Raw genomic sequence first — 25,561 nt, forward strand, 5'->3', positions numbered from 1 at the left:
CCAGACATTCCAGGTGACAGCTTCCATTAGCCTGGCCCAGATTTCTAGCTTAAAGGAGTGGGGAAAGGAGCTGAAGCAATTTTACAGGGGGCGAAACCCGCCGCTGTAATTCAATTCTACCAACTTCTATCACTTCAGATTCCCTCCCGCTCCTGTCAGCGGACGAAGCAGAGTCACTGTGAATTTCCTACCACGCAAGTCTGTCTTTGCTTAACCTTGAATCATGCATCACCACAATCCACGGGCTTGTGACTTTCAGTTGGATGACCTACCAGCATTTGATTTGTGCGCGACTGGCCATGAGGTCATGAGGGCAGGGCCTCCTTTGCAGAATGCCTGGAATGCCCTAGGATCTCAGTACACATTCGTTGAAGGAATGAATGAGTGAATGAACGAGTGGGTGATTTCTAGTGTTTCCCGAGGCCAGAGCGTCTTTGTCTTCCCAGTCATACACTTCTGTGGCATTCCAGAAAAAAGGGCATCCTTTAGACGCCGCGCTGGTCACCTTCCACTTAAAATATGCCTCCGAGATGCCTGTCTGGGGCGGGTTCCGTGGAATGCAGGCTGAATGGAATGCCTTTTACCCTCAGTGAGAACCTGAGGCCGCTGCTGCCATCTTGTGGACAGTATTTGAAACACTGGAGAAGCGACAACAGCGGCTTTTACACCCTTTCACTTCTCTCCAAGAAATCTAGGCTAATTCTATGACGGAATAGTCTCTTCAATGTGTTAGGCCATATCTACAGGTTCATGCTTAAACTGTTTATATTTCTCTGTTAAAATCATAGTAATAACTCGCATTTATTGAATTCTAGACACTGGGCTTTACATTGAAAAGCCTTCTAATTCTGTGCTATCATTACCACCTCCACTGGGGAGAAAAGAAATTGAGGCTCAGGAGGGCTGCGCGACTTGCACCTGGCGAGTAGAATGGAAGAGAGCCAGGATTTGACTCGAGCCCAGCTCAGGGCCAACTCTTGGGCATTATGCCACACTCTTTTCTGTTTTTGTTTTTGTTTTTAGTTCTCATTCTTCCCTTTTCAATCCTCAGTTGTAACAGTGCATCCACACCTGTGGTCACACCAGGTCGTAGGGACTTGTGTATGTGTTTGATGCCCCGAGAAGACATGGAGCACGGGGAGAGTTGTCAGAGCTGCTGAGTGCAACGAGTTAGGTATCTCTGTGCGCCCACTATGCACCGGGACTGTGCCAGACTCGGGCAACAGGAAGACCTGCTAAAGGGCGGTGTGGGCGTTCCTCATGTGTGTGTGCCAGGGGGTTGAGAAGCCACAGGAAAGTCAGGGAGAGTGTTCTTGGAATAAAATTCGCAATGAAGATCCACAAAGGTGATGAGTGGAAGGGTTAGGAATTAAACTAGTTATTTACAAACTTATTTTTATGTAAAGTGTCCTGCCCAGCAATGCTCAGGTGAACCTTAACCATTACTCAAGCCATTCGTACGTGTTTTTCTTTGCTCCTTCCCTTGGAGCACTTTACATAGAGATGCCCATGAGAGAAGCAGTTTGCTGGCAGCTGGGGAGGGGGAGGGGCGGGAGTGTGACAGCCTCTCTCTCTGAGGGTCTTGGGGTGGAAGGGGGTCCACAGTGACTGTCATGCATTCCATTTAGCCTAGACTTGAGTTGGACTACCCCAAACATGTCCTCTGGGTCTGACGAGGCTTTATAAGCAGTTTTCACTGGATGCAGTACCAGACAAAGAGTCAAAATGTTAAAAAAAAAATTGTGAAATGAAGTACAAAAAATAGAATAAATTTGTAAATTAAAACTAGACTTTCAAAAAACTTCACACTCGCAGGTAAACCCCACAGGCTTTAAAGCCATTTCCCTGTGTGTGAGGGCACTTCGGGGTAGAAGTCCACACAGCAGTACCATGTGTTGCTCCTGTGTACAGATGCAGCATCACACGGGGTGACTGAACCAAGACAGCTGTCCTGTTCACTTCATTCACGGACAGAGTGAGCATCACTCACTCTGGCCAGGCACCAGGCCAGTGCTTCGAGGACATGCAGGTAGTAAGACAGGGTCTTTGCTCCTGTTGGGGCTGACAGGTGTCTTAGCTCCGTGTGCCAGCGGCCTGTGTAGTAACACCTGAAGGTGCTAACGACAGGCACAGAGAGCCAGGAGGCAGAGAGGGAAGGAGAGCCTAAGAGAGGAGACAAGGGGAAAGGAGGAGCAAAGAGAAGAGAGACGCTAGAGGCGATAGAGTTGACTCCCAGAGGCCTTGGAGTCTCTCCTGAAATGTCTACCTTTGGGCCTTGAACCCAGCTCCCACAAGCAAGTGCCCTCGCTGGGCCCCTCCGAACGCCGGGCAGCAACCATGATCCACAGCTGCCCATGTCTCCCCAGCACCGGCATCTGTGTCCTGAGGTCAAGTGTTGCGAAGGAAGTGTGATCACAGTTAGTATTTTGAGGCCATCATGAATGTACCAGCCTTCAGGCCTGGTGTGAGAAGACAGTCTTCATGTGGCAACCTCAAGGAAGAGAAAGCCACTGAGATGAGCACGGCCGTGAGGGACTGACAGAGCACGGGGTCGGCTCAGGCTCCGCTTGCTTCTGCGAAGAGGTGGCCGGGCTTCCATCCCGGTGTGATCCCTGGATGCTTTTCCCCCTAACTGCGGGGCCCACAGGGACTCCACAGGCCCAGTCAGCAAGGGGCCTGCAGGCCAATGACAATGTGGCTTTGATCTTTTCTTCATCTAGTTTGTTACCAAAAGTCTGGTGGGAAAGAAAGGTGCTTGGGAAAGACTTTAACAGCTATATTCTTCATAATAGTTATGTATGTCAGCCGTAACAGCAACAGAGTCCTTCAAAGGACTGTGCTTTCATATTGTTGACCAAAAAACAAACAACAAACAAAAAACAGGTGTTTTTTTAAACCAACAACATGGTTTTATTCTGGAACAGCACAGGGATGCATTCCAGGCCACATAAGCTATGGCAAAACCATGGGCAAGTTGGGAGAACAAGGAAGAGGAGCATCTTTCACAGAGGAAAGCGAGGAGTTGGGAGGGGCCATTACAAACAAAGGCCGTTGGAGGAAACCGGGAGTGCAAGTGTAATGCCTTTTCGTTGCCCACCAACCCCCAACCCTGCCCCTCCTTGTGACAGTCGCTTGCTGGCTGAGCCATTGCCTGTTAAGGAGAAAAATCTTCCTTCCTTCTGCTGGGTAGTAAAATAGAAAACCTGTTGGAGGTGAAAGGTATGTCTCTTCCCCTTCAGGGTAATTAAGGATGAGTGGTAGGGCACGAGAGCTCCCCCTTCTGGCCTCCTGACTGACTCCTTTCCAGTGAGGTTTCCCTTGATTAACTCGCACAGTATCATGCTCTAACTTTTATTAAAAGTTGTTACAAGAGGTATTTCTACACTTTACAAATGATATACCAGCTGCCATTTACTGGGGACTTAGCACATGTTAGGAACTGTGCTAAGATCCTGGTGAGACCTTACTATCACCTTTTGGTGTAAGAATTAACTTTGCTTTTTCTGAGAACCTGATACGCTTTTAACCAACCAGGTGAAAACAACAATATGATATTTCCTCCTCACCTTAGCTTCCTGGATGTTCAACTCACTTTTTAAACCTAAGTGAGAGCAACCAGATTGACTCTTAGATTTGACATATTTCTCTTCTCTTACCCTTGTCTTAACCTTGTGAAAATTCCATTTGATTGTGTGATCCTGCTTTTCGTTTTTTGGGGGGAGCAAACTCAAAGCCCCTTCTTTTAAAAGAACATAGAGAAATGTTACTTAGAAGTTGGTGAGGTTTAAAGAGGGACTCAGATCTTAGTTTCCTGGCTGGGGACTCTTGCTTAGGTTATTTAAAGCACATGGAGAGTTCTTGAGCAGAATTCACATTTTCTAAGTGCAAAGAGTCCACGTAGATGCTCTTTCTGAAGGGTGTTGGAGGATTTCTCTGCCTCTCCAGTCGCAGAGGGGAGACTGCTGTCCCCACGGGAGGTCCTTAGGACAGACGTATGGCAGCCTTATTATTAAGACCTGGCGGCCCCCACTTCTCCCTGCACTGCTCTTGAGGGGTCCAGTAATCAGTGCTCGGGAAAGGCGCCCCATTGGGCTGGAGAGTGGCTGAGGCATGACCGTCAGTTCTGGCTCGAACCCTCTCAGACTCTGTTGAGGGGGGCGTGTAAATTAGTGCTACATTGCAGGAAAGCAGTTGGCAATTTTTTTCAAGGGCCTTAAATACACTCCTGCCCTTTCACTCAGAAACTTTTCTTCTAGAGATTTAACTTAAAAAACGAATGGGAGACTCATTTGTGCATTCAGTGCTGGCTGCACTGTGTCATATACGAGGTCGGGTGACCATTGCTGTCCTGCCTGTACGGTGTCAGCAGTTTAATAGATCTGAAGACCCCCAAATGCAGGCAAGGACCTTTGACCGCGGATGTTTAAATAAAGCAGCATTATTTAAAATAGCAAAGAATTGGAAACAACATATGTCCAATGACAGGGGATTAGTTCAATTATAGCAAATACATATGATGGAATTTTAAATGACTATGATACGTTGGTTTGTTTCATGATGTGGAAAAAGGTGTTTATGAATTACAATTTTAAGCTGGGGAAGAAAAGCAAACGACAAAACTAGAGAGTTGTGAAGGCAAGGTCAGGGAGTTCTGAGGATGAGATCCCAATTTTACATCTTAAAAAAAAAAAGACTAGAAGGAAGTATTGCAAAATATTAACGGTAGTTAGTTCATGATAGTGCGATTGAGGGTTTTTAAAATTTTAATATTTGTGCTTTTTTTTTGCATTGTCCAAAGTTTCTCTAATGACGATAAATTAATTCTAAAATCTTAAAAGCAATAATGAGAAAAAAAGGAAAAATTAGTAAGAAGTGTGTTCAGGCCTCTGTGCTGTAGTTACATGTAAGAGGGGACTTATCCCTGGGATTCCTCCTCTCTGCAGCACACTTTCCAGGGTCTCACCCCGGGGCTGACGTGACCCTGTATCCGGATCTGCACTGCACTCAGTGCATCGGCCGTGGGAGCCAGGAGTGGAAACTCATCGAGGACCCAGCTGACCCAGGGCAGCTGGGAGGGCGAGCAGGGTCAAGCTGGGAGAGAGGAGCTGCCCTACCCAGAGGGAAGCAGGGCAGGGCTGTGTGGCCGCGGTGGAGATGGGCTGGGATGACTATTCAGCCGGGGGCTTCCAGTTGCTTCTGTGCCTTGGTTAGAGACCCTCCTCTTGCTACTCAGACAACAAAATGTATCTGAGCCCACACTCAGCATCTTGAGGAGTCGGGCAGGAAATGTCTGGGAAGCAGGGTGGGCAGGCACCAGTGGTGAACTGACAGGCACGCGGCTGGCCCCAGCCAGTTTTTGTTCTGTGAAGTATTGACAGATCCTACAATTTGTCAAGGAAAGCTCAAAATATGAACCACCCTCCCCCCAATTTCTAAACATTGGCAATTAATTATAAAAAGGAAATGTGGGCCAAACAAAGCATGTCCACAGGTGTGAGTTTAGCCATCAGGATGCCCCTTTGTGACCTGTGTTTGGGTCAGGAGGCAGGAGCCCCCCTCAGTCCGTGAGCAAGAGTCGCCTGCCTCCCAGGGCCTGCACTGGGCTCCCCAGCGAACGGCAGGGAAGCAGGTCCCTGACTTCGCGGAGGGGTCTGTCTGAGGGGGAGGGACCTTTCATTCTCTTCTCATTTTTATTTTTGTGATAAAACAGACATAACACAAAACTCACCATTTCTAGGCGTCCGGTTCAGCGGCACGAGGCGCATCACACGCGTGCTCCCACCACCACCGCGGACCCACAGAACCCTTCACCTTCCAAAGTGGAGGCTCTGTGTCCACTAACCACTAACTCCCCCTTCTCCTTCCCAGTGGGCCTGGCAACCCCGTTCCACGTTCTGTCTCCAGGAGTCTGACCACTCTAGGTGCCTCTTCTAAGTGGAATTGTCCAGTGTTTGTTCTTCCACCTCTGGCTTGTTTCACGTGGTGTAATGTCTTAAGGCTCCTCCATAGCATCTGTCAGAATTTCTTTCCCTTTTAAGGCTAAAACATATTTCATTGTATATGTACATGCTATATTTTTTTTAATTTCATAAGTGAATTTTTAGGGGCTTTCAAATAAATTACATGCAGGAAATTGTTCATGTGAAAGAGAGTTACATTCATGTTATAGAAGTAAAGGTAGTTTTCCATGGCCATAGTAATCAATGATGGTGATTGATGACAATAAAAATGTTTCCCTGGCTCGTGTGGCTCGGTGGATTGAGACCGGGCCTGCGAACCAAAGGGTCGCCAGTTCTATTTCCAGTCAGGGCACATGCCTACCTAGGTTGCAGGCTGAGTCCCCAGTAGGGGGCGCGTGAGAAGCAACCACACACCGATGTTTCTCTCCCTTTCTTTCTCTCTTCCTTCCCCTCTGTCTAAAAATAAATAAATAAAATCTTTTTAAAAAGTTAAAAAAATACTAGCCAATACTATGTGTTTGACACAGCAGTAGGCTCTTTATATGCACTACCATAATTAATTTTTTAAAATCTCATAAAAGATAGATATCCCACTCTCCTCGATGAGGAAACTTGAGAAGAAATGAACACATAAAATATCGGGTTGGCCAAAAAGTCCGTTTACTATTTTCAGTAAAATAGAAGACATATTTTTCATTTTCACCAATAACTTTATTGATTTGGATATTTTGCATACGTCAGCTATCTTCCTTTATTGGCTTCTGGTGGGCAGAGGCCAGGAGTGCTGCCAAACATCTTCCAATGTGTAAGGCAGCCCCACAGCAAAGAATTAATTTTTTAATTTAGTCTTTATTGTATTTTTTCCATTACCATTTAGCTGCCTTACACCCCCCCCCCACCCCCCCCGGCAATCACCACACTGTGGTCCATGTCCATGAGTCCTTTTTCCTTTTTGCTCAGCCCTGCACCCATAACTGCACCACCCCCCAAGCTGTCATCCTGCTCTCCATCCCCCCCACCACAGTCTGTCCCCCCACAGCACGTTTTCCTTATCCGTTCATCTGTTGATGGACACTTGAGTCACTCTAACCTTTTGGCTATTGTGAATACTGCTGCCATGAGCTGGGCTGAGTCTCTGCTCTCAATTCTTTAGGATATGTATCCAGAAGTAAAATTGCTGAATCACATGGTAATTCTATGTTTAATTTTTTGTGCACTGACTTAGCATTTTTATCTGCTCTCTCTAATTAGGGATGTACAGTTAGAACTTGTTGGAGGTGGGGGGGGGTGCGGTCAACATCGTTTTAGATAGCAGTGATTCCCATACTCTCAAATGCTACATTTCAAAACGTGTCTGTCACCTTCTGACTCGTATCTGATTGGCTGCCCTTGTCTTACTATGCTGCTGCTGCTCCTATTGCTGATGATAATGATGAGGAATGATAAATAAAGTACATGGAGTGCTGCTTTGTCCTGAACACTGTTGTAAACAATTTTGTATCTTTTAAATAGTTTTGTCTTCATGATCATTCTATGAAGATCGTTGTCCCAATTTTATAGATGAGGAAACTGAGCCACAGACAAGCAGAACCATAACACAAAACAGGTGAGATAATTCAGTTCCACGCTGACTTTCACTATGGAGGGACAGGAAGACCCAGAGGAGATGCCCAGAGTCACAGTGTCACGCTGTGCCGTGCCTGGGGGAGCTCACAGGCTTCCAGACGTCTGGAATCCCTGGCCCCGGGCTCCTGCTGCCTCCAAGACAGGATTCCATTCATTCATTTTGTTTATCCTGTTGACCCAGGTGAAACCTCATCTGAGAAGCTGCCGTGCCGCGTCGGAATCCAGCTGGATATTCCTGGTCCTCCTCCTGATAATTGCTGGGGCAGGACTGAGCTGAAATATGATGGGGAGAGGATTACGGGTTTGGCTCTAGGACTTTTGTGAAAACACATGGAAGTAGCACATTAATATTAGTCAAGGACTGAATGGGCCTTTTTAAGGAGTTGAGATAAATTTTGGCAAAATCAGGTTGCCTTGAGACGCATTCAGTTTACTCCGTGTGAGTCAAAAAAATGTGATTTTTCTTTCTTGTTATGTTATTTAAAGAATAAAAATCTAGAGTCTACATGTCCTACAAAGTTGTACCCCTGAAGTCATGAGTTTGGCCTTACAGATGGCGGGCCTGTGTTTTCCATTATGCTCCCTCACCCATTAGGTTTTGCCGTTAGTCTGCGCTCCATGTTTCTCCTGTGTTTTTCTTGAACTTCATGAACTCTGGCATTTCATTTTGGGCATGTATATCCAAAGGGAAAGCAGCCTTCCTTTGATCTTCCCTAGGACCCCATTACGTTTAACCTAAGAAAGATTAGGGAGTTGCCATTCCACGCTGAACAAACACAGAACTCAGCTGCAAAGATGGCGGGTGCTTAATCTATTTACAGCGTCAACTCCATTACGAACAAATTGCACATCAAGCCAACTTTGAAAAGCATTCCTGGGAATGGAATTCCCATCTGCCTGGGGAGGCTGCGTGCATATGGTCCAGATACTGAATGTGTTGGCCTCACAAAGAAACCTATTTAGCATGAAATATTTCAACTGCAGAGGGTTTTTAAACTTTGAAATCATTGTCAATGTTGGTTCCCCATATGGTAGTCCAGTTGTACTTTCTCTGAACTGCACAGTCGTTTCTGGAAAGCCCCCTTGCCTTCTAGTTGTGTTTGTAATAACATCTGCTCAGCGGCGTGAACCACTCAGCTCCAGGCTCTGGACAAACAACCCTCTGGGCCGGGTGAACGCAGAGGGGCCGAGAGCCGCCACTGGGCCAGCACCGGGAAAACCGGGCTGTGCAGCGCCCCTCTGCTCTCTTTTCAAAGTGGGTTTCAGAATGCCCACCTTTTAAATAGCTCTTGAAAGCAACATGCAGGTCTAATTGTGACATTTTCCCCCTAGCCTTAAAAGGAGAAAGGAAGAACAAAACAAAATCAAGTGTTAGGCTGTCAGGATTTTCAGTTTCCTGTCACCCTCAAGACATTGATGGAGATTTATTTTCCTAATGAAGGCTCCGGCATTAATGGTGGCACTTGCTAGAATCAGTTAGGACTAAGTGTCATTTAATTCGCAGTGAAGCGACAATCTGACTGGACTGTGATTAGTTCCAGCTTTTAGCTATCATTTATAGGTCACCAGGCGGCTAACAACCTCAAATGAGGGACCATTATCTTTTGACAAGACGGAGCTTTTTCTGGGGGGGATGGGAGGAGTATTACCCAGAAAGCCCAGCTCAATACTCTCTCTGGGAATTAGTTCATTCCTAATAGAGCTTTGCTGCCTTTTACTCATAGGAACTACACTGGCGGATTCCAGTTAGGAGTGCTGAAGAAAAAGGAGGAAAAGACTTTTTTCCTAGCCATTCATTTATCTGCTCAACAGCCATAAGTTGAGTGAGGCACCATGGGAGAATATACTGGTGAGGTCCCCGAAAGGCTGATACTCAAACTACACCTCTTGGTATGGCTGTTTTAATTAAAACAGTTTTTTTTTAAATCCTCACCAGAGGACACACTTACTGATTTTAGAGAGGGAAAGGGATGGAGAAAGAGAAGTAGAGAAACATCCATGCATGAGAGAAAAAACATCAATTGGTTGCCTTTCCCACACACCCTGACTGGCACTGAATCTGCAACCCAGGCATGTGCCCTGACCAGGAACCAAAACCCTCAGCCTTTCGTTTGTGGGACGACGCCCAACTGAGCCACACCGGCCAGGGCTGTTTGAATTTTTTTAGAGCCCTTGTCCACTGTGATGCAGTGATGTGTCTGCTCTGGTCGGTGGGCCAATACTAATTAAGTAGTTCAAATAGCAGCTTTGCCTGAAACACCTTTGCTTTTTTGTGGAGCTACTTTTTTCTCCAAAAAAACACCATTTAAAAAAAAAAGCTGTCTCCCTTTCATCATTAGGTGTCCCTTACATTGGATAAAAGCTGTAGACCATTTGTTGATTATGAGCAAGATGACATGATGTTGTCAGAGAGTAGTGGTTTGGTGCAGGTACAACATGACTTGAAAGGTTATGTGCAACATTATAACAGGGTGCAGCGAAGAGGGGGGCCCCAAATAGGGATTTGGAATGGGGCCCAGAACTCAGGGTGTCCAGGAAATGTTAGGATTTCCTACCCCTTCCCCCCCACCCACACCTTTGACAAATGGAGCAGGGCCATTGAGAGTTGTTTTGCATAGCAACAGCTTTGCAGCTAACCTCTGCTGTGGTCATTTAACATACCTATAACCTTTAACTGGTTTCACAGATATGTTAAATAGCTGTGGCCATGCTGAGTCAGGGGAATGGAAGTAACTTCCCCACCAAGACATAACTGGGGAGCAGGTCCCCTAAGTTACAGCACCTGTATAGGAACTTGGAGACTATTGGCTCCATGACATGGGGTACACCTGCCCAGACTCTCAATGGCAGCCCAGTAAAGCTGGAAGGATATGAGAGTGCTGGCAAGTGTAGCCAATTGTGGGAGGAGTCGGAAATGGGGCTGCAGAGGAATATTGACTTGGGGATTTAAAACTGAGATGTGGCAGCCTTTGGGGAGAGAACCACGCGGCTTTGCCAGAGTGGGGACCCCCGTAGCTTTAGAAGGGGAAACCACTACCTGGCTTTAGCAGAGATCCCGGTGACACAGCTGATGGTGCTGGATACTGAGGGAGGTCTACCAGCCGAGAGGGATTACCGGGAAGAACTGGGGGCTGCCTGAGCCGTGGACTTCTATTTCTTTTCCTGAGATACAGTACCCCAGACTGGGCAAAGGTGGGGGGAAGGAAGGACTGTTTGTATTTGTGGGTATTTTAAGGGACTTTGGGATTTTGATGAGGACATTAGGTCACTACTTTAAGTCTGTATAGCATTAAATAAACATTTCCTTTCCTTTTCACAAATCTCTGGCATTGAGAGATGTCTTTCCTATAAGGCAGGGGACATAACGAACCTGGGGGGTTCCTTTCAGTAATAGTATATTGCCTTCGGCCCCTCTTGCCCCCCTTGTTGTTCTGTAACAACATGACCTGAGTGGACTGAGGGAAAAGCATACAGGCTGCCCAGGGGAGCGGCAGCTGTTCCAAGTCAGCTAGTGCTGTGTCTCAGCATTTTTACCTCAGTAGCACCCTTTGAATGCTAAGATTTCTGGTAGAAGCTTAAAAGGAATTAAGATGTTCAAAATATGAAACAACTCAGCAATAATGCCAAGACAGTCACCTTTGTGGTATAACGTTGTCTGAACGCTCAAAAGCATCACCATTTTCACACCACGTCCCGTTCCCCTCGGTTCTGGGTTGCTCTCAGAACAGAACCCACTGACGGTCTGGTACAGTAACATGACAATGTCCTCACTTGTGTTAGGAGACACGCTGACTGTCTCTGGTGTCGTCACGTAGGAGCCACACTGGGTTGCTGCTGTCGCTCGCTGCGTGACCATCCAGCTCCATGATCCTCTTGGCAGCCCTCCCACAGGGGGCGGTTAAAGGAAATGAAGCAGGGAAGAACCCATACTGCTGGGTTCAGATTCCAGCTCTACCGTGCATTGGTTGTGTGGCCTTGGGCAAGTTACTTAACCTCTTTCTGCCTTATTTCTTCAACTGCAAAATGGGGTTAATGATGTTACCTACCCTTATAGGGTTACCTTGAGGACTGAGTGAGGACGTGTACGTGCAGCATTTCAAACAGTATTGTGCATGGAATCAATATATTTAATAAGTGTTAGCTTTTCTTATTATATTAGCCTCAGTCTGACCCACTGGCCGTAATTTGGTGGTGCATGTATCATGGGTTGGTGGCCAAGTGGTGTGCTGTGGCATTTCATCTGCTGAGACCCAGGGGACTAGACACTGTCTCCTTCCCAAGTCAGCCCACAGCTACAACAAACAGCTACATGTTAAAAGTGCAATGTTTTTATTTGGGTTTATCAGAGAGGTTGAACAGATTCTCACGACACTTATCCTTGTAAAATATCATAATAATGGTGGTTGCAGGTATAAATAAGAATGACTCTAACTGTTCTGCTTTTATAATGCACAGTTCTTTTTTTGAATGCAAGTGAGAAGAATGTGAGGTCAGGGTGCAGGAATCTTCCAATTCGATTTCAGCAATTTCCAAAAATTCAGTTATAGAACTAAGGACACGTACAAAAAAGATGATTTTTAAATGGAACCAGCCACCTTAAAAAATATTCTGAAAAACATGGTAAAAATTGTAATACTTCAAAAGACAACAAGATAAAATTGTTGCTAGTCAGCCTGACTTTCCAGGGCCTGGACCCTCCGGGAACTGCTGGGCTTCGGCGAAGTGGTGGGACCTGCCCCTGGAATGTTGTCTCGGACACAAAGAAAACCACTCTTGGGTTTGGTCCATAAACACAGACAGGACTCCCCCCTTGCTGATGACTCTTGAAAAGAAGACTCTGCTTTCATTATGCATTTGGCCTCACAATCTTCATGGACAAATAGTTCTGAAAAGGAAGCAAAACCAGTGTAAAAACATATATATATTTAAGTTAGGGTTTATCAACCTTGACACTATTGACGCTTAGGACCAGACGACTGTTTCCTGTCGGGGGCCGTCCTGGGCTTTGCAGGCTGTCCAGCAGCATCCTGGCCTCTCCCCTACCCACCAATGCCAGCAGCATGCCCTTGTTGTGGCCACCAAAGTGTCTCTGGACATCACCCAGTGCCCTCTGGGGAGCAAACTCTCCCCTTGCCGAGAACCACTAGTATAAATCAATAGGATCTAAATCAAGAAAAATGAACGAACTATGGGGAATTTTTTAGATGGTCAAGACAGACTGGACTAATTATGGTTAGAAAATAGTGTTCAGGTCCTTAGAGTTAACAAACTGAAATTATTATTACACGGGGGGCAGCAAAGACCCAAAATCCCTGCTAGCGTGGTTGTATGCCTATGCCACTCAACACAGACAGATCTCTATTATTATTCATATGAATTGAAATAAAAGCATCTGAATGCCTGGATTATCCCTTCCCCACTTGGCAAACGGGTCTGAAATGCCCCCTCTTTACTGAAACCATCCTCAGCAACAGGCTCTTATGATCACTTGTTCCTATCTCTAGAATGGTTTGCCTCTCATAGAAGTTTACTTGTTCACACGTCTGCTTGTCCCTGGGCTGTAAACTGTGTAGGCAGAAATCATGCCATGGTCATGTGCACAGCCCAGTTCCTAGCCTATAGTAGTTGCTCAAAAAAATTTCTTTTTTTTTTTAAACAAATTTCTTGAATGAAGGAATGAAAGCACTACTTCTAAGCACACTGGCAAAATCCCCATTTGGACTGGGATGATTAAGGGGAATTTAAGTGGGAGGCTATGTGATGTGGGTCTTAACGAATCAATATGTCAATAGACAAAACACGGGTGAAGGAACCGCACTGGCAAAGGCGTCCTGGCAGGTAAGGGCCATACTTGTCGGGGGAGGGGCAACTCTCTAGACTGGGTGGAGTTCAGTGTTGTGTAGATCTACGAGAGCCCAGATTCAGGGATCTGTGATTAACAGGACAAAGAGTCTGAGGGCAGCAAGGTCAGTTAGAAATGCTGGCAACAGTCCATTGATAAAGTCCTGAGAGAGTTCTCCTGGAATTCCTGACACCGGAGCGTTTTTCAGGCTATAGAGTTTTGCCTGAAATTCCTGAAACCCTAGGAATGCAATTCTAACCACAGGACACATGACAGTAAATTTTCCAAAGGCTGAAGGGTTGTGAGGCCACAACTCCTACGTCAGTCACTCTTCTGAAGAGCAACAAAGGCAAGTACCAAGTTGGTGACCAAGCACAGTGCACGCGCGCGCACACACACACACACACAACCACCACAAGGGGCCCAGGACGCGCACCGGTAAGGAGTACAGGAGCACAGCCACAAAGAGCAGCAGGACCAGCAGGATCAGCAGGCCGATGATGACCCACTTAAATCGGCGCCACACGATGAACTTCATGGTCTTGCACGGGTTGGTGAACCAGAGGAAAGAGGTCTCTGGGCGGCTGCATTGCAAAGAAAGGGTTTTACCTAGCTGGCTCATGAGGGACAGATATTTTACCTCAGGGTGTAACACCATCACAAGAATAACTGATAACATTTATAACGTCAAGAAAATATATTATTCCCCTTAACTGGCCAAGAAAGATTCTCGAACCTTCTATAGCTTCCTAAGATGTTAAAGGCACAATGGACTCTGGTTTCTTGAGAGAGGAGAGTGGTTAAAATAAAGCCACATCACCAACCTCTCCACCCCCCACTGTTAGGTACAAAATTAGAAGGACAAAAGCTAATCCAGTCTATTAAGCCCATTGGAAGGGGGGGCTTTCAGACTGCAGGTGTCTGGGGATGAGACGAGGCCGAGAACAAAGAAGGCTCTCACTTTGGTGGGTCCAGCTTGGGGTTCATGTTGGGTTCATCCCGTCCCTTCCCGGCTGGCCTCTCGTCGGCCTCCTTCTCATTAAGGATTTCCAACGTCATCTCCACTTTCCCCTTCAGTAAAGCAGAACAGGTTAAACACATGACATCATGTTTCACAAATATTTTCACTTCAGCCCAAGGAGTATTCCCCGAGCAATGATTTTTATTCTTGTAAAACAATCCCGTGATTGCCTTAAATTTTCCTCAAGAGATTTCATCACATTTCCTCTTCCACGTGTTTCTGAACTGGCTCCTTGTGGGAACTCAAGAGGACAAATTGCTTCCCCTGCTCCCCGCTTGTCATTCTCTGTACCCCTGTCATTCGAACCTTCTCATGTCCATCTCCTTGCCCTCTCACACGCCTTCCTTTGTAACTTTACTGGGACCCAGGCTAACCTAGGTACTGCTCATAACAGTGCCTAATACTCAGTGAGCATCAGCTGTACGTTCCCAGAGAGCCCCCGCACTTCATGCTTACTGTGACCCCCACAGCACAGCACAGTGCCAACACTTAATGGGTACTCGATGTACGCTAGCTGAATGAGTGAGCGAATGAATGAATGAATGCTGCCTCTCTGTTCACAGGTTCCTGAGGGACGCACTGGGCCCTGCCTAACCCTGCCTCGTGGATCATCAATCTTGTGCAGTGCGCATCATTTCTCTGTGCAGCAGGAACTGACCTTATCCTCATGTGCACAAGAGGAAAACGGAGGCTGAAAGAGGTATAGAAACTCGCCTGTTGGTATAGCTAGGCCTAATAAAGGTTGTTAACAGTCTTTCTAGAACCCCTAAAGGCCAGACTAAGCACCAGCGATCTGAAAGGCCTGACCAGACATGCATGTAGGTGGCGGGGTGCTGATGACTCCTGTGCTGACGAGTCAGACAAGGCTGGGTGTCTGAGCATGGCAAGATGCTCTGTCTCTCCAAGCCTGGGCTTTGAATCTATAAAAAGGGGATAATGTCTACTTGGGGTTGTCAGCAGAACTAAATGAGACGATGTGCAAACTCATCTGTCGGGGCAGAAAACAGGTAAGTGATTTCCTGGGCCAGCCTGGGAGGAGCGATGGCCTGCAAAGGGCACAAGGAAACTTTTGGGGTGTTGGAACATTCTAGATCTTGATTACAGGAGTTTCACGAGTGCATACATCTATCAAAACTCATCAAATGGTGCACTCTGAATGGGTGCAGCTTATTTATATAAATTATACCTCAAAGTTGTTTTAAGAAGCAAAGTTACGAATGTAAGGCATTTAGCATGTTGTCTGGTTTGTAATCAGTGATGTAGACTGCTCACTAAAATTAATAATACATAACGAATTAGGTAGCCTTTTGTGACATGGATCTATATCAGGATACATCTTGAGTTCTCCAAACTTGCTTGTAAGGTTATGGTCTTCCTGCTCAGTGAACGTCTGAATCCCCACTTCCTCCACCCTTTTTTTTTTTTTTTTAATGAGAACAGCTCAAATTTGAAGTTTCCTTTTGGTACTAAACTGTACTAGCAGCTCAGCATACATTAGCCTTCCCGGCGAAGGAGGCTCCTAAAGAAACGCTGCGCAACCTCTCCGGCATCCAGATTTTTTGACAATTCTAGTGCCCTCACCCTCCACTCAGCCTCAAACATGTGCTCATGGAAACCTTCTCTTGTGATCCCCGGTGCCAACCGGTCCCTTAACCTAAAATCCCACCAATTTGGCACTTCTTTATCTCAGCTGGAGTAAACCTATTGATAAAGAGAAAACCTAAAGGATGCAAGGCCCCAAGGCCTGAAGAACCCCAAGCCATGAAATGCTCATACAGCCATCACCCGGGAGCCGTCTTTGTCTGCGTAGCATGGCCACCATCCTCTCATGGACTTCTGTTCAAAGAGGGAGGCTGTTTTCACTTTAAGGGGGTCCATGGCTTTGAGGTCCGGAATCATGTCCAAACTGCATTTCTCTGGTGATTTTGCTGGAATGATGGTGCGATGCAAATCAAGTTCCAGGAAACCTAGCCAGGGAAACATTAAATTCCAATAAGCTTCGAGTGGATCGGCCGTTGTTTACAAGGGAACAGAATGTTCCTGTCAGAAGGGAGGCAGGCGGTGATTCTGACCAGGTGATGAGTGCGTTGGAGAAAGGGACCCTGGGAGACGTTTAAAATCCCTCCCAGACTGGACGGAGAGCGGCAGAAGAAATCCCTGTCCACTTCTCTACGTCTCACGGCGGGGCTACATGTTTCATTTCTCAAAGACAGGAGCATAAACGGAATTCCTCTATGAGCTCAAACGTCACTAAACATCGATAGACAAAATTTCCACTGCCCCTGGATTTGAAATTCGCTCGTATTAGTTCTGAATTGCCCTGAACACAGTCATGTGGCTTTGGGCAAAGACACCTGGTACTTGGAACATGGGACCCTCCATGGAACAGTCATGTCCAAGTCTCTCCTAGTGCAACCTCAGAGACAGGAGCTTGAGAAGGAACGTCACAGCTCAACAGAAAATTCTCGCCAGGAACTAGGAAGGCCACCTCAGGGTGCCTGCAGAGGCGCACTTTCTCTTCCGCAATGTGAGGCATTAATACTCTCAGCACTTCCACTGCCTTCCTTCTGGGCTTGGGACCTCCCTCGAGCCTTTTCCTTAAGGGAATGGTGTACGTGCTGTGGGGTCAAGTCTGTGGGTCACTGGGACAGGAGTTGGTCTTCAACGGTGACAGCAAAGAGCATGAGGGGGACGGTGGCAGATTCTCTCTAAGCCGCCAGGCTAGGGAACAGCCATTCATCTTATACGGGCCCAGAGCCCGCAACTGACTCAGCCTTTCTTGAGCTTATTCCTGCTTTTTCCTCAGCTCTCCTTTGGGTGATAGCTACAGTCATTTGCCCACTAGTCATTTTAAAAGATATTAATTTTCTTCATATGTTGTCAGGCTATTTTGTTTAAATTCCAAGGAAACCCCTCCACTATTATGGAATGTACTGCCCATATGCTTTATAAGTTAGCATCCTAGCACACTCAGATCTATCTGTTCATCTCTTATAAGCACTAAGTCACAGCACTGCTCTCAGGGCTGCGATGGTTGAAGGGACGAACAAGTCACAGCCATCGGCCACCGTGCCTTTTCCTTGGCCAGGGACATGAGCCAGGGGCTGCTGTCACAGCTGGTGAAGAGAAAATGAGGTCTGAACTGGCGAAGGGCAGAGATCGTGGAAATGAGAAAACAAAAGTGCATGATAAGGCAGACTACTCTGCTGGCAGTGAGTGGGGGAAAGGGCGGAGGACACACAGAGGACTCCAGGTGTGTTCACCTGCGTGGCTAGGACAGCAGAGGGGCCCATGAGGAGAGCAGGTACGCAGTCTGGGAAGAAAGGCTGAGTGTGACTTTAGTCATGATAAATCTGAGGTGCCAGCCAAACATAAAGGTGGAAGTTTCTGGTGAGGAAACAATTGGGAATAACCATCATAATGGGTCTTTCTGAAATATAACTGATGTGTAAGATCGTGTAAGTTTAAGGAACAGGGCGTGTTGATTTGATACATTTATGTAGTGCAATGAGTCACTGTAGCGGTTTCTTCTTACTCTGTCGGGCGCCACAGGCGGTCGTACCTCGCTGACAGGTGCCCACGGGAAAACCACCGAGGGGCCCTGGGAGAGCCCAAGACCCCTGGGAAGGCAAAGGGCTACATTTAAAGAGTGGGAGGGAGAAACAGAGGCAGCCAATGAGACAGGCCCAAGGCTTGGGAGAGAGGAAGTCAGAGGAGCACTGTGCCACAGGGATTGGTGGGGCGTGGGGGGTTGGGGGGGGGAGGGCTATGCGCCAAGAAACTGAAAAGCCCAGGGCATGGTGGGGGGCAGTTATTTAACGGGGGCTTTAGCCACAGAGGAGGGTGAACCTGGGGGAAAGGACAATGGTTAGGGGCACTAGGGGCTCTCAGTAGCGTTTGAGAGCAGCGTGGAGGAGGGGAGCCATTACGAAGTGCTGAGGAGAGAGAGAAAGAACAGATGGTTTGGAAGTGAAGGCAGGGGCGTGGCATTCTTTTGTGGAGACGAGACTTGATTCTTAAGAGCGAGATAGAAGCTGGTACCAGGGCCTCCAGGGGGGCCCTCAGGCCCGCAGAAAGGGGTGACATCCACTGCGCCTCACTGTCCAGAGCACATGCAGGCTGTGGCTGCGCCCCACCCCCAGTTACCCACAGTACTGGAGATTTAAATAACTGACTCCAAGTTTTAATGGATTTCACTAATTCCAAGTACAATTTCTGAGAGAGAAGTATCCGAGGGTAAGCCCTACCCAAGTAGTCATCCAGAGAAAACTTGTCGTTGTCCCATATCTGAACAATCAGGCGGGGTGGCACCCGGAACTCCGTTTGGTCGAGACTCCAGAAGTGTTCCTGAAATGACAAGAGAAACAGACACACCGATGACATTGATTACTGGCTTCTGAAACCCACCCCTTGGAAAGTCCAGCATCAAGTCTTGGGGCCTTTCCCTCCTTTGCACCCCTAACCTAAAACCCTCCCCCCTCAGCCCTGCCCACCCCCATGTATGGAGGGCAGGTGGGCACCCCAGGACATCTCAAGGCCACCAGCTGGGTGACAAAATGGATGTCCCAGGCAGTTCCCAAACAGAAGGCTTCCTGCCACTTCCCTATCAGTGTGACTTCCTGCAGCCACTCCTGGAGTTCAGGGAGTGATTGTATCCCCACCCCCACTCCCCCTCCACCCCCGCCAAAGACCACTATAGCTTGCTTGGATTATCCTCGAAGAGCCAGGATGTCCTAGGCCAGCCCACAACATCACCTGCTGGGGTGTTACTCCTGCCCAGGCACCTTCTGCCCTTCCCACACAGATGTCGGAACACTCATTTCACTGGGGCACAGATTTCCCTCTTCCATCACTGCAGGTTAAACTGTCCTGGCATTCCGACTTCTGAAAAGCATTGCTGGGTTCTCCACGCTGTGGTCAATGAGTACCTCCCAGATCCCTCACACTAGTTAGGTGGGGGAAGGCCTGGTCCCTGCCTCTGCTAGGCAATACTAGCCAAAAATAATCACACCTCCATAGCCTAATTACACCTAAGTTCCTCCGGCCCCAGAAGAAAGGGATGTTCCCCAATGTTTCATGAACTTGAAGGATGACTGTTGGGTTGTTCCTTGTTTTTCAGATGATGTTCCAGGAATGCTCCCCTTGGCAGGGCCCAGGGGCCTGTCTGTGAGAGGCGTGGAAGCCCCCTCTGCTGCTGTCTGGCCCCTCCTGACTGTCCTGTGGGGGCTCAGGCTCCAAGTACCACTCAGGGCACCGGGAGGTCCAGCTGCAGATGCGGGCAAATGGGAAAGGAAACTTCACTAAAGGCCTAACTGACCCCAACCCCCTCACCTTCCTCACCCAGTCTGCCTCACCCTCTGAAAGTGTGCATGATTTGATGTCAGGCTGAACTCTGTGTCGCTAGAAAGTGCCCTCATCTCACCTGGCACAGAATAGTGCTCACTATACATCAGCGCTGAGTAGGGCCGGCAAGGGGTAGCACCTGGCCAGATGGGACAGAGGCAGGTAAGTTTTAATCAGGTGTTGGGGAGAGGACGTGACCAGGATGAGCTAGGGAAGTTTATAGACTGTGGGGGTAGAAATAGGATGGAGGACCTACAAAAGGCATCTGTTATTATTGCCTGCCCAGGTTTCAGGCCCCTGTTTTGGGATGAAAGCACTTAGACTTTTCTTGGAGTCCGTTCGTCTAGTCCACACAGTTTGGGAAGAACTGTCTCCATCCTTTACTCCAGACCCAGCCAGAGCACTGCATTCCCAGGCAGCACTGGCTGGTTCAGGAATGGGCACGTGACCCCGAACAGGCAAACGTAGTCTGGCTGGCACCATAGGGGAGCTGTTCTCTTTCAGCTGAGGGTGCTGAGAGGGCAGGACATGAGCGGGGCCCCCACCAGGGACAGGGGCCCACAGAAGGCAGAGCAGAGGCGTGGAGAAGTGAGAGCCATTTCTAAAGACATCAGTCCAGCCTGGGACCCAGGCATTCCTTAAAGCCAGCCAACCCTGGACTTCTGAGTAATGTGAACCAAGAAATCACTTTTTTGGTATAAGCCAATTTGAGCTGAGTTCTATAACTGAGAATCTTACAAATTAAGACCTCCAGAGCCCTAAACCCTCACAAAAATGCTTCTGAAGGAAGGAAATTTTCCCTACTTGGATATTTTGCCACGGTTTGGCTCCTTAGTCAAACTGTTCTGCTTATCATGGGGAGACACTGGTTTCCCAGGGACATAAACATACCCTTTGGTTGTTGTGTACAATGATACAAAACCCCCATGTCTACCCTTTAGTAGATCCTTCCTACTGTTTCCAACATGTTAGAGAAAGGAAAGTTGTATCCCATGTGCCTCTCACTCCACAAATAGCTCTCATAGCTGTGTGACCCTGGGCAAGTACCCACACCTCCGGGAGCCTCAGAGTCCCCATCTGCACCAACAGGGAGCTGAACTCACGACCGCTGAGGTGCTGAGTGGCCCCAGCATTCTCTGAGTGTCTGCGTTAAGGAAGACCCATGACATCCACTTCCCACTGGCATATTTCAGAGCTTACTTTTTTAGCAACAATGCAGAGTTGTTCAGCTGGGAGGTAGTCAAACGGGAAAACAAATCTCCAGTTAAAATTCCCCTCGCCATCCAAGGACCTGTAATGGACATCTGTTTTCTGTTTGTTTTCTTCATTGCCAGGAATCCAGCTGAAAAGCAGAGGCAAACAGACTTAGCTTGGTGTGATTGACAGGTAATCTAGCCGCAAAATTGTGCAGTGATTAGGGGAGTGAAGGGCAGGAGAATTAATGCACTTTCCTTGGGCAGCTTCCAGTTGTCTACAGAGCTGGGGGCTGATTTATGAAAGGGAGGCGCTCTGTTGCATCCAACACAGGTTGTAGCCAAATAAAACATAATTCCTCTAAAACCAAAGCAGGAAACCCTTTAGACTTCACTTAACAGGGATAAGGTGAAATTTTCTGGAAAATATCAACAACTTAGCTTCTATTTTGGGAACGTTGGAGCTGGCTATGGTTTTAGTCTTCAGAACTATAACTCATCATTATCTGTCATCACTGCTGATAGGCTCAATGAACATGAGTTAGTTCTGAACTTCAGCATTTCCTTTTCCATATTTTACATAAGCAAACAAAACAGGCATGACTCCAGTAACCTCACAGCTTCCTTTTTTTATTATTATTCTTAGATTCGCTGTGATCATATTAATGAGACTAGCAACAGGGATTTGAGTGGTTATTTCTCAACTTCTGACATTTGAAAAGTTTTCTTGACTTGTGCCTGGCATGGAGCAGACACTAATTAAATACCTGTTGAAGGAATGAATGAATCTACTTGCCTGAGCAGAAGCTGTCACACCTGCCTGCTACTGGGAAAACTCCTGGTTTGGAAGCCAGGGGAAGGCTGGTCAAGTGGCTGGATGCACGGTTCTCAACACTGACTGCGCATTAGAACTGCATCAGAATCCACTGGGGAGATTTTAAAAACACTGATGCCTGGACCCCTCCGACAGAGATTCTTGGTGGGAGGCAGGCCTGGCTGTGAACTTGCTCTGCCACTGATTCTCTAAGCTTCATGTCCCATTGGTAAAATGAGGCTAATGATATGTGCTCCCTTTACAAGGTCAACCTAAGGCCAGATCATGACTTGGAAGGGCCAGAAGGGGTAGGGGGGTAGGGGGGAATCCTTAACTCAAGTTCACAATCATCTGCTATGAACCAGGTACTTTTCATGCCTTATGTTATTCTTCCCAACTCTCTACATATTTCCATTTCTCAGGTGAAGAAACTGAGGCTATCTAACTTACATAAGCTCACACAGCCAGTTATGTAGAGAGTTAAGTATAACTCCCAGTCTGTCTGTCTGTCTCAAAGGACCATGAAGATGACTAAGTGCCAATACTAGGTCCCATTATTAGTAGCGGTATTAACATCAATCAACTCCATTACTTTTACTTTTTGCTGATCAATTAATTGACCAGATCAGTTAATTGAAAAGTTCCTTTTGACAATTAACTTTTAAGCTTTTAAACTAATTCTCCAAAGAGAGTCCACACTCTCTGGCTAGAAGCTCAGTAGCTTCACACCTTGACCCCTCCCTAAGTGTCACCATTATCTGACCCCAGAATGCTCGTCCACCACAGCTCTTCCTTCCCTTTTATTTTTATGTATGTATGTATGTATGCATGTATGTATGTATGTATTTTCCCCATGGTGCAGCCCGCTTCAGCACCTGCAGCCCACAGGCTGGGCCAGGGTGCTCTGGCATGGGGCGCTAGAGAATCCCCTCTCTTTTATTAGTGACTCTTTTCACATTTAATTTTGTATAGGAATCTTTTCGTATTTTAATTTTAAAACAAGTTAACTGCCCAAAGTTTATGTATTTGTGTACACATATGTGTAACTCTGTAGGTAAAACCCATGTATAGGTAGTAGTAGGCATGTTATTTATGCATTATTTATCATTTCACATATAGTATTTAGATTCTAATTCCAAATATGACATGGTACTTTAGGGTGAGCTTTATTCTCTGATTAGAAGAGTTTTCTTTCTGTTCAGTATTACTTGAGTTTGTTTCCCTGATTGGAAAAAAATGCTTATGATAATCAAATACATTTGCATATATGCAATTAGCTGGGATTAGTTTTCCTTGGGGACTGGTAATAAGATTCTGAAATGAGGAAGAATAACAAATCTGATGAAACACTCCCTGTTTACAGCAAACCTAAATGACAGTAATAGTGTTTTTAACAAAGTTTTGATTGAAGACCACTTGGGATCATAAGTGAAACTTTGTTCTCACTTTACAATTACATTCAACTCAACAAGTCTTATCTTTTTACCTATTAAGGAACCTAATTTAGTCTATGTGGAATATCAATAATACTAGCTAACACACAGTGTAATAGTTAATTATATATGTCAATGTGCTTGCCATGGGGTGCCCAGATTAAACATTCTTTAGGGATATTTTTGGATGAGACTAGAACTTGCATCAGTGGACTTGGTGAAGTACATTGCCTTCTCCGATGTGGGTGGGCCTCGTAAGGCAGATGGAGGGGGAATTCACCCCTTTTTCTGCCTCATTGATTAAACCAGGATCTCATTTTATCTTCTCCTGACCTGCAGATGGCAGATTGTGAGACTTCTCTGCCTCTCGTAACCATGTGAGCCAATTCTTTACATTTTCTCTCCACACTCTCACTCACACACCCTACTTGTTCTGTCTCTCCATAGACTCCTAATATACATAGTGCTTACTATCTGCCAGGCCCTTCCTAAATGCTTTGAGTAACTCAGTCTTCTGAATATTCCCAAGCAGTGGGTACTCTCATTATCACCATATTGAGAACAGTGAACTTACTAACTTGTCCAGCTAGTAGTGAAAGTACCAGGGTTTCAACCCAGTTAGTCTGACTCCAGAGTCTGGCTTCCTAATCACTTTGCCATTCTGTGCTCAACATCTATGATCAGGGCACAGCACAAAACTAACACCAACATGAACTATGTGGAACTGAATTATGCACGTAACGGAATAATGAACAACCTTGCCTCTGTACAGGATGGACGCAGGCACTCAGTAAAGGTTGGTGGAATCAATGTTTGTTCTTGTTGCTGTTTTTAAAGATTTTATTTATTTATTTTTAGAGAGGGAAGGGAGGGAGATAGAGAGAGAAAGAGAAATATCAATGTGCGGTTGCTGGGGGTCATGGCCCGCAACCCAGGCATGTACCCTGACTAGGAATTGAACCTGCAACACTTTGGTTCACAGCCCACGCTCAATCCACTGAGCTATGCCAGCCAGGGCTGGAATCAATGGTTTTTAAAAATTCTGCTAATACTTCCTCTTTTCTATGGACATTAGTTGCTCGTAATAAAATGTATAGTAAATGAAATCTTGGAAGAATTCCTTGTTTCTAAAGCCAGTTATTCAAGATATAAAGAAGTAATAAAAGCGAACTGCATGACTAAGAAGTCTCAGAAATAACAAATATGCTTAATGAACTCAATAAAACTAGCTTTCAAAAGAGAGAAATAAGGATATAGGTATCAGCCCTGGCTAGTGTGGCTCAGTGAGTTGGAGCATCATCCCACACCCGAAAGGTTGTGGGTTCGATTCTCAGTCAGGGCACATACCTTGGTTGCAGGTTCATTCCCTGGTCCGGGCACGTACCATTCCCAGTCCAGGTTCGTATGGGTGGCAACCAATCAATGTTTCTCTCTCTCATCGATGTTTCTTTTTCTCCCTCCCCACCCCAAAATCAATGAAAAAATGTCCTCGGGTGAGGATATAAACAAACAAACAAACAAACAAACAAATAATATGCACAAGCTCTTATAGTCATTAGATGCCTCCGCTCACAAACAAGATTCATACAGGTTTTCTTTCCTTCTGTTCTCTCTGCCTTTGTCTCTCTGGAGCTCCCTAAGCAGGTTGCACTAATGAGATACTGTTAAGTAACCAAGAATCATATAGTGCCCACCTTCAACAATGAAAACTAATTAAGGAGAGAGGCATTCCCTGAGTTTGCCACAGGTGCTGCGTGCTAGCCTTACCCTTTGACATAGATGTCGCTCATTTCCTCTCCTGTGATGCTTTTCTCATCCAAGATAACATCCTTGGTGTTCCAGATGATCACGCGGAGGTAGAACCTAAAAATGAACACATGTTGAAGAGGCTTTTTGCTTGTGTCCTGCACCGAGGCCCCAGGCCACGAGAGCAGGGTCTCAAGATTACTTACTTCTTGGCTTTCCGGGGTTTGATGTTGAAAGGAGGGCCCGGTGGCCCCAAACTCTTGGGGAAAACATCCACCCACATCTGCAGTTTTCCCTAAACCATTCAAAAATGAAAACAGAAATAAAATTATACTACAGGTGGTAGAGACCACAATTTGCATTCACATTTCCTAGGTGAAACTATTTCTTTGGGCCTGCTAATGTATTAGTCCATGTAGACAGCAAAAAGAGTATAAGAACAAATCAAGATGAATCTTTTACATTCAATATCATTTAAGCCACCCACTCTCTGCTTTACCCAGGAGTTTCTGCTGGCTGCATGTGCCCACCTGCATCACAGTCTGAGTCTTCCCTGACCAACAAGATGAGGGGCTTCCCTACA

General features: G+C 46.5%; 1 protein-coding gene across 4 annotated transcripts in view; it reads right to left on the bottom strand.

Annotated features, from left to right (window-relative positions):
- Positions 1-11,898: 11,898 nt before the first annotated feature.
- The window catches only part of MYOF (myoferlin), a 148,379-nt gene continuing 134,716 nt past the window's right edge, over positions 11,899-25,561 (bottom strand). For all 4 annotated transcript variants that reach the window (XM_045853995.1, XM_045853994.1, XM_045853997.1 and 1 more), the window contains 8 exons: positions 25,185-25,273; positions 25,000-25,095; positions 20,993-21,134; positions 18,697-18,796; positions 16,226-16,416; positions 14,390-14,499; positions 13,865-14,012; positions 11,899-12,471 (listed from right to left, as the gene is read on the bottom strand). In XM_045853995.1, coding sequence (XP_045709951.1) covers positions 12,433-12,471; positions 13,865-14,012; positions 14,390-14,499; positions 16,226-16,416; positions 18,697-18,796; positions 20,993-21,134; positions 25,000-25,095; positions 25,185-25,273 — 915 coding nt within the window. In that variant the 3' untranslated portion in view covers positions 11,899-12,432. The remainder of the gene's footprint in view (positions 12,472-13,864; positions 14,013-14,389; positions 14,500-16,225; positions 16,417-18,696; positions 18,797-20,992; positions 21,135-24,999; positions 25,096-25,184; positions 25,274-25,561) is intronic.

The sequence above is a fragment of the Phyllostomus hastatus genome, unplaced genomic scaffold, assembly GCF_019186645.2.
Source record: "Phyllostomus hastatus isolate PE091 unplaced genomic scaffold, TTU_PhHast_1.1 phas_scaffold_1066, whole genome shotgun sequence".
Taxonomy (NCBI): Eukaryota; Metazoa; Chordata; class Mammalia; order Chiroptera; family Phyllostomidae; genus Phyllostomus; species Phyllostomus hastatus.